Here is a 9,464-nt window from a genome sequence, read left to right as displayed (position 1 = left end):
AAGAAGACAGAACACACCACTGAGTGCAAAGGCTTACTTGTTATGTGGATTTTCCTTTCCGCGTCTGGGGAAACGCGAAACTATCGCAAGTGAAAGCTGCGTTGATTCAGCCTGTTTTATGCAACGTAACGTTCACGGGAGACTCCTCTTTTGCAGCCCCGGCAAAGTGCTGGAGCAGCGCGGACAGTCCTTTTCCACGTTGATGATGGTAGGACCTGAAAATCATCCAAGCTTGCCAAAGCCTCTTCCTGTCCCCGTACTCTGCGTCCAGAGGAGACCTGGAACTCGCACAAGGCTCCCGCCACCGGGCAAGCCAGGGCCACCAGCTGCTCGTGAGCCAACTCAAGCGCTGGCTGCGTCTCTGCCTACTCCTGTGGCCGTGTGCCTTCTGCTGCAGTTGTGGCCGACCGGGATATTCGGAACCCGGAGCCCCTGAAACGCAACCGAGTCCGCCTTCTGTTCGCTTCCAACAGCCACGGGCAAGACAACCTCCGAAACGTTGCGGTGACTATGTGTGACAACTCTATTAGCTTTTTGTTTTCTTCTCGTATTGTCTACGTTGTTTGAACATATTGTAGAGAATTTTATTTTGTAAGGAGAGAATGTAGGAGAGAGTTTTCATGTGTTTTGCATACAGAATTTCTGGTTTCTGCTGAGTGTACTTGCGTTAAATGATGTTCATTTGTTGTTGACTGGTCACCGTTTTTCAGTGCTTTATATTTCCCTTATGAGCGCGAGTTGTTAATGTAGAAATCACCTTAGAGTATTAACCCACTAACAGCTTACTAAAATAGTGAAAGTCTTAGGGGGTATATGTTGTGTCGTTAGTTTTTGTCGATACTTGATAGCCGTCTGGAAACCTGTGAACTGTGGCGCTGTTGTCCCCATGTGTACAACTAGGTGTCAGAAAATAAAGGTCATCATTTGTTGGGTTATGGCTGCTTGGATCTCTTCTTCGTCGGCCCGTAGGCCGCGATACCACAATGATGGTGCCGTATGTTCCTATTAAATCCTAACTTCGGATTGGAGTATAGTGACCCGAACTGTTTTATAGGTGGTCATATTATCGACTTTCTCAACATATGAATGTTTTATTCAAGTGGGAAAATGGAAGCTTATTTTGTGATTTATCATTCGGTCTGAAATATCCATAGAGCCCTGAGGGTTTGGCATAAACTTTAATAAGTGTTACAAACAGCATTGCCTTGTGTTAGCGCATATGCGCTGTGCTGCACGAATATACCACAATTTTATGTTTAACTACTCAATAAAAATTCTGAAGTTGCATCTCACTGTTTCTCTTGTCACTCGAAGTACACTTTTTATTGGTTAGGTCAAATAGATATCATGAAAAATATTGCCTTTCAAGGACCTTCACTTCTGTTGCACGTACCAATATGCCCCTGATTTCCACGATATAGATAGAATAGGACTCGGGTACTCAATTAGTTCACCGAGAGCACCCTGGGCGCCTCCTATAACGCATGAAAATAAGGAAGGAGCGAAGGCTTAGTAGTTATTGGCAAAGCTCCTAATAAAAGAGGAAGCGTTAAAACATCTCCATAAGTTACAAACAAACTAGCCCCAATTTTCCACAGATGAGCACATGGCGTTAAACATAGAGTTCTCTCGAGACATTGGGAAGCAAAGTGGGAAACGGCTATATCATACCTTCAACACTTGCTAAAGAAATTTATACCAAGAGCGGTAATTATTTCAAGCGCATTAAACTACGCCTGTACACAATAAAAAAGAAAGTTTCCCTTTTATCATGTGAATGCCCAATTGCTCACAATGTTAGCTCTGCCAGGAGAACGGGATGAATTCTATGTATTCTAACACACAGCTATAATGATCTGAAGCGCTTGAAAAAACATTTTACTGAACGGGCTATGATTAATTTTCATGCTTTGAAGATAGCCTACGGATGACACAAATTCCCGATCTTATTGTTAACAAATGCGAAAAACTTAGCGAGAGATATAGATTCTTTAAACGCATTTAAACACTAATATCGCGTTTCTGACCGCATCTAGTCGCACAACAGATATGCCATAAAATTCTCTAGCTTATTGAAATTTAAAAGGCTATTTAACGTACAATTACAAAAATTATAAAGCATTTGCTAAAGCTTTCATCCTAACTACGGAAGCTTTCTTTTACAATAACTTCTCCCTCTCAGCTACTTGTTGGATAGTGAAATGTAAATCACGCTTTCAGGCTACATATAATCCTTCGACTCCCAGGAAATCCAGTCTTTCTTAAGACGGAATACGGAGTCTACACCTTTGCATCCTAATTGTGCGGCTACGCCCTTGAAGGGGTAAAATACACTGTTGCGTAATGGGGGTACTGGATAAATCGTGTTTGTCCTCAGATGGGAAAAGAGAAACCATTTGCTTCACTACCTCGAGTATGAGTATCCTCATTAGCCTTCAAAGCCCGTGGCACTATCTGATAACGCTCTCCGATCTCCTTTCTGTTTTTTTCGCGGTTTTAATGTAGAGTACATGGTATCGTTTAATTTGTACTTTTTGCCCTTGAGGCGTATGACATGCGGTATGGGCTATATATAGCCTGTATTTAAAGAGTTGGCTGTGCGCAATAGAGAATCAATTGAACCGACGAACATATGGAAGTCATCATGGTAAGTTGTGTTTCTATTGTAAACATAAGTGAAAAATTGAAACCACAGTGGCGATTGCCTTAAAGGGCTTTAAACTGTCCCCCCATATCCGTTTTTTTTTTCTAAAAGCTGTACAAGCTATTGTAAAAGCGGCGCAACCATTTATATTTCTCTCACTGTGAGTAAAGTAACATGTAAAGGAAGATAAGCTACTGAAAGAATTTGCCTACAATGTTTCCTCTTGTAGCAAATGAATAATACTGGTTCTCGCATGATAAAAGATGTATTTTTGCGTAGCACAAGCCTTCTCTCTGTTGCTAATAATCATCACCAGAAACGCACAAAGGAAACATGTTTGGTACAAAAACAAGTTAGAGAAGATTGACGCTACTTTTTTTCAAATCTACATTGTTGGGAACCGCTATTGTTCCGCAGTATTCAGTGATCGCTCATATTAAAGGCATTTCTTTTTTGGACAATTTGGTGGCGACATACATTAAAACAGCACCGCTTTTCTATATACGTGCCTCTACTGTCATCGGCCTTTCACGCTGCCTATCTGACACATTTAAATATGGTTGGATTTGTGCAAAAGTATTGCAAGCCTCGAATACTGCCAGGTTATACTTCAGCCGCACTAAGAGGCCTAATTTCAAACGATTTGTTCATTAGGTGGTGAGAACACTTTAATGATACCTGCCACCGCCAGCTCATTCAGGGGAGCGGGGGGTGAGGGATGAAGCTTTCTGATAATTTAACCTTAAGGGGAACTTTCATGATGACGTCAAAAATAATACCGTTTTGAAGTCAATGCCTTCCTTGGCAAGTCACCAACACTTTTCGGTATCAGCTACATCTGTTTCTCCCCTGTTTGGAGCCTATTTCGAGCATCTTTCTTGTGACGATCCCGAAGACGCTGCAGTCTAAATAGAGGTGGCACCGGAACCACTGGGTATGTGCAACTTGGGTCACTGGATATTTTATGAGTATAAACTGGATCTATGGACAGCAAATGGAGGTTTTTTTGTCGCCTGGACGGTGCATAACAGGTCTAATTTGAGGTATATAGAGACACCAATCACTGTCCGTTAGGGATGCATGCACTCTATTACAGGGGCTTCCCCTGTGGCTCCAAGAATAGGCAACATTTAGTAGGGAACACGGCGCACTAAACTCCTATTTTCTGAAAATCACTTTTCTAATTAAAACAAAGTGAGACAAAGAATGCAGGCTACAAGTTATATCGGAAATTTATTGTGTCTAGACACCGCGAGGAAAGTGAGAGCAGTGACAAACAAGAACCATATCAAGATTTTCGTGTTTCTTGCGCTTTTTTCCCCAGAGCGCTGCCCTCTATGCAGAAAAAAAAATGCTCACCATTCGCCAACGTTATGAGTGCATGTATGTATTTTTCAATGTTCAATGGTCCTATGCGCACTCGAATTCCAGAATGTTTGCTGGTCAAAGCTTTTGACAATTCATTTGGTACCAACAACCCGTTATGCTTGCCTGGTACTCATTGAGGTACCACTAACTATGCAACTGCAGATTGTTTGCCACCTGGTGTAATAATATGCAGCTGCAATTCCGGGTATCCACGTAACAAGGCTACGCGGGGCACATCATTCATCGCGTTAGAATTCGCATGATACGATGCTAATAAAGTAGATGATGAAGAGGTTTTATTGGCGTCGCCTTTGAAATGGGGCATTCACGAAACAGTCACCTAGCCGGCTTGAGTTAATCCCGTATACCATTAATACTTTTCATTGGAGCAATTTTTATACGTGTACATAAGCTTTTTTCTTTGTGCTCATAAGCCTCTGTAGCGATCGTTACAGCACGGCCACCAGCTTACAACTGGAGCAGAAAAGAAAGAAGGCTTTCTCGCTCCCTGACTCGGACAAAATCCGGGAGGTTCGCAATGCCCACGCCGCCCGTGGAGAAAAGCTCGAGAGTCTTGTCCAGTGGTGCGGACTAATTCTGCAAGATGTCTGCTCCACCACCAAAACCATAGAGACGTATCTACAGACAGACAAAATGATGGCAGGCTAGAACACCTTCTGGAGGCCAAGAAATCACTTCTCGAGAGGTGGAAAAGCCAACGCTGGAATGGTAAGCTCAGGAAAAAGATATGTGAGATCAGCATGCAGATCGACGAGCACTGCCAAGCCCTGTCTAGGCAGCAATGGGACGAAATTTGCAATTCAATCGATGGGCAGATGCGCACGGGAGGCAAGTGGAATCTTCTCATACACTTGCTCGACGACTCCGACAAGTCAAACCAGAGAAGTGTCCTCGCTAAAGCGCACCACGAAGCCAAGAAATCCTCTTCGGAAGAGGAAATACGTGTAATATAATTAACATCCGAATGCGATTTATATGCTTGAATGATCATTCTGTAAGAAACAATATATCGGTGAAACAGGGCAATCAGTGAACGCCAGATTAAACGGACATCGTGCGGACAAAGCTAAATATCATCCCTAAACCTTCGCCGAGCATTTCAACCAACCAGATCACAATGTTGATGAACTTTAACTCTACATCTTACAATGAAATTTTCGTTCTGAACGGCAAGGAAAATACAGAGAATCATACCTTATCAATAAGTTCCAGACATGGCAAACAATAGGCATAAACGTTTCAAAGGGAGCTTTAGAATCTATTCGCTATGCTAAATTTCGAGATATAGGCCAAGACACTTAGTTTCATTTCTTAGCTGTTTTCTTTCTTTTTTTTCCTTCTTCTTCTTTCCGCCCTTTTTCGCTTTATTTATTTATTTATACCATTTCAGTATTTTCCTTTTTTTTACGAGCACCGGTTTCTGCCACTCCTATTATCACTTTCAGAAACACGATAGCCTACGACCACCAGCGAAACAGGTAATAGAGGGCTGCTGCGCACGCCGTTGACACGCCGTTGACACACGGGCGTTGACACGTGATTGACAGACGGTCGTGTCCCTGCTCTTGTGCACAGCACTCCTTTATTCTAAATTCTACACGCTAAACACCTTCGCTCATCGCCGCACCGACCCGCCTTACACCCTCTCCCCTTTGGAAGAACCCACCTATATATGCAGAAGAGTACACATTTAGGAGTAGGCACTAGTGCTTGTAACGACGTACATATACTGTGGCGAGAAAAGCATATGTCGCCTTGAAGAAGACACGTAGGCGTCGAATAGTTTCTTCGAACAGCGGCCCCAACGCCGTCCCGCATCTACAGTGACTCATTTCGGCGTGAAACTAACAAAAGGCAGAAACTCGTCGATATTTCCAACCGAATGGGAGCTCAAATGCGTGCCTGCAACAACACTGACGGCGCTGTTCATCGAACTGGCATTCTGAGTTGGCTGGGGGGTGCTAAGACACTGCTTCTTCTGCGCAGCAGCAGTTGCGTCATATTCTGTGTACCAGCAGCGTGTTGCTCCCACGTACGGCCTAAACACTGTCGCAGGAGGTGTAGGGCAATGCTAGACCTTGCTGTACTGGCTATACTTGGTCCTTGACGTTAAATTGCAAACTTTATTTCTAGCTTCATGCAACAATCTGGTGCGCTTCAAGGACAGACGGTCACCGCCCGGATTCGTGATGGCACAGTTGCTATAGCCGGCCCGGGCCGTTCGCTAATGCGGTAGATGTATGTATATATGTATGTATATACATACATGTATGTATATACATATATATATATATATATATATATATATATATATATATATATATATATATATCTTTGAGCGACACTTCACAATATGGTGAACACCGTTTCCATTAACGGATCCGGGACGTTCGACGGATGCTGACACTTTTATCTCGCATGTACTGATAGACAGATCGCTGGTGAATTCTCTTCTTGGTGCGTTTGTGTGTGTGCAGTGACCTGAACGCTTAGCATTAATTACGCAGCTACTTTCCGTGGTACACTCGCGCAGTATCTTCGCTGTTGTATGTACGTCCTAGTGGTCGTGCGACTGTTACTTTTAAGCTAAAGATAATAAATTGCAAAAACAATTTTATGTTTCCAAAGAAACATATATCACCTTTTCTGGATTTTGAGTAGACCCAAAGAAATATTTAATATATCACTGAGAAGTTACTGGATACTAAGTACTATACGGTAGTTTCACGAGTAATATTTATAATTTATACGAGACATTTGTATCCGTTAACAATTATCAACTGCCAGATGTACTTGAATGCATATACAAGTTGTATAATTTCGCCATTTTTTTCTAGATCCGTACTTGCATCATTCTAGCTCTTGCCACTAGAGTTTTCGCTGGATTTTGTGACTGTGGGGTCGGCTTGGCTGCCACCTCGGCAGTCAGAGCTGTTCCGCACGCTACTTCAATAGCTCCTGCCATTGCCACTCCGGTTGACACGTACGCCACTGGTCCAGCCGCCACCAAGTCTGCAAGCACCTACACCACTGCTCCAGTTGTCGCTGCTGCTTCAGCTGTCAGGAAAGTCGCCTCTTCCGACGCCGCAGCTCCAGCTGTCCCCAAGGTTGCCTCAACCTACTCTGCTCCTCCAGCTGTCACCAAAGTTGCCACCACCACTGCTCCAGCTGTCACCAAGGTCACCACTACTAATGCCACGGCTGCAGCTATTGGCTTTCTCGATGAATCCGCAGCTGCCAGCTATGGTGCTGCTCCTTTTGTTTTCGCTGGAGCAGCCTTGACGAATTTCGCTTCCAGCTACGCCAACGCTCCAGCAGTGGCCGCTGCCACTAAAGGTCCAGTTTCCAGCTATGCCGCAGCTCCAGCCTTGGCCAAGTTTGGTACCAGCTACGCCGATACTCCAGCTGCTGATGCTGTCGCCCAAGCCCCGTTTGCCAGTTATGCCGCAGCTCCAGGCTTGGCCAAGTTTGGTACCAGCTACGCCGCTACTTCAGCTGCTGATGCTGTCGCCCAAGCCACGTTTGCCAGCTATGCCGCAGCTCCAGCCTTCGCCAAGTTTGGTACCAGCTACGCCGCTACTCCAGCTGCTGATGCTGTCACCCAAGCCCCGTTTGCCAGCTATGCCGCAGCTCCAGCCTTGGCCAAGTTTGGTACCAGCTACGCCCCTACTCCAGCTGCTGATGCTGTCGCCCAAGCCCCGTTTGCCATCTATGCCGCAGCTCCAGCCTTGGCCAAGTTTGGTACCAGCTACGCCCCTACTCCAGCTGCTGATGCTGTCGCCCAAGCCCCGTTTGCCATCTATGCCGCAGCTCCAGCCTTGGCCAAGTTTGGTACCAGCTACGCTGCTACTCCAGCTGCTGATGCTGTCACCCAAGCCCATTTTGCCAGTTATGACGCTGCTCCAGCCCTAACCAACTTACACTACACTGCTGATGCAGCTGTTGCTAACAACACGCACAATTCACCAGTTGCCGCCTACTCCACAGTTCCTGATGTGCATAATGGTGTTGGTGCTGGCATTATCGCTGCCCCAGCCCTCGCGTTAGACCAAGCTGTCCCAGCCGTCACCGCCGTGTCTGCTGTCCCAGCTCTTGCTGCCTACCCCATTCCAGTCTACTATGGCTACGGTGTTGGAGCCCTCGGCTATGGTGTTGGCGACTACAGTTACGGCCATGGTCTCCTTGGTTACGGACTGAATTACGGCTACGGCCTTGGCACTCCATTCCATTACGGTGTTCTCCTGCGAAAGAAATGTACGTATGATATTGTTCAATATACAGATAGGCTCAAAATCTTAGCGAAGCTTCATTATGCGAACGGACACTGAAACTGTAGCATTGAGCAACCTTCTTTCTTGAGCTTAGTGTTACCTCAGCGCTATTATTCTCTATTCGTTTTCCACTCACCTTTCGCCTTCAGAACGCTTTGATGGGTGGTTCATGATCGTTGTAAAGCAGGTGACAACTGCATTGTATGCAGTCTTATACCTCGGTCACACGGCACGTTAAATGTCAGTCACAGTAAATGATATTCATACCGAGTGGCACGGATATACAAAATGGCGTTCAAGATTGATGGGGATGTTCGTCGGCAGCTTGTGTACGCAGGCATTCGGCAATTGAACTGCATAATTTCAGGCTGCGCTTCGCCCTGCACAAATTGGTGAGGTGGTCTTCCCACACGTTCAGCAACACACACGTCTCGTCGTCGGTCCAGCGTGCTGTTCGCTTCGCGTTCTTCGCCTACGAAGGTGCAGAGTTGGCTTCCGTGGTTGGTGGATAGTCTTGAGCGCGGCACCACTTTCACAATGATATGCAGATATGGAAAAAACAGCAGACGAACATCTGTAAACATGGCAGAGAAGAGATGCTAGTGTCCAATCGGAGAATAGGGAGAAGAATACAGCGGCGCAGACTACTTCAACTATCATGCACTACGTCATAAAACTATTAAAAAGTTCATAACAGCAATTCTGACAACGGTTACTCCTATTACATCTCACTTTAACTTCAAGGTTGCGTTTTTTTTTTGCGATGCCCCTTTCGTTGAGTTCAAACAAGTGATGCTCTCATGAGTTCGGGAAACTCATGCAATGGGCGAATGCGATTAGCTGTGAATGTCATTCACTATGCCTGTGTGAAATGAACGAAAATAGCATTGCGACATAATCTGATTCGCTGCGAATGACATTACACGTGCCGTGTGAGAGAAGTATTATTCTTTAGGCGAACAAGACGCTTGTACATCTGAAAGTAGTTTTTGTTTCTTTACCTAAACTGCTAAACTATACGACAGCACCCATCTCCAGGTGAATGTCGGCGTGACAGAAATTAGCAGAGAAGCAATGTATCGATGCACCGTATTGCAATCGCCCAAAAGCGTCATGTGTGAGAGGTGTATGCAGTTGGTATGCTCTGCCACCGTTCCCTC

The 9,464-nt window shown here is 45.1% G+C and overlaps 1 protein-coding gene across 1 annotated transcript; it reads left to right on the top strand.

Annotated features, from left to right (window-relative positions):
• The first annotated feature begins 205 nt into the window (after positions 1 to 205).
• Positions 206 to 8,361, top strand: LOC135910972 (RNA-binding protein 14-like). Its single transcript, XM_065443050.2, has 3 exons — positions 206 to 332; positions 398 to 504; positions 6,871 to 8,361. Exons 1-3 carry the CDS (start codon positions 206 to 208, stop codon positions 8,359 to 8,361), a joined length of 1,725 nt encoding a protein of 574 aa, XP_065299122.2.
• Positions 8,362 to 9,464: the final 1,103 nt, after the last annotated feature.

The sequence above is a fragment of the Dermacentor albipictus genome, chromosome 2 (genome assembly GCF_038994185.2).
Source record: "Dermacentor albipictus isolate Rhodes 1998 colony chromosome 2, USDA_Dalb.pri_finalv2, whole genome shotgun sequence".
Taxonomy (NCBI): Eukaryota; Metazoa; Arthropoda; class Arachnida; order Ixodida; family Ixodidae; genus Dermacentor; species Dermacentor albipictus.
This window is presented reverse-complemented; position numbering and strand designations above follow the sequence as displayed.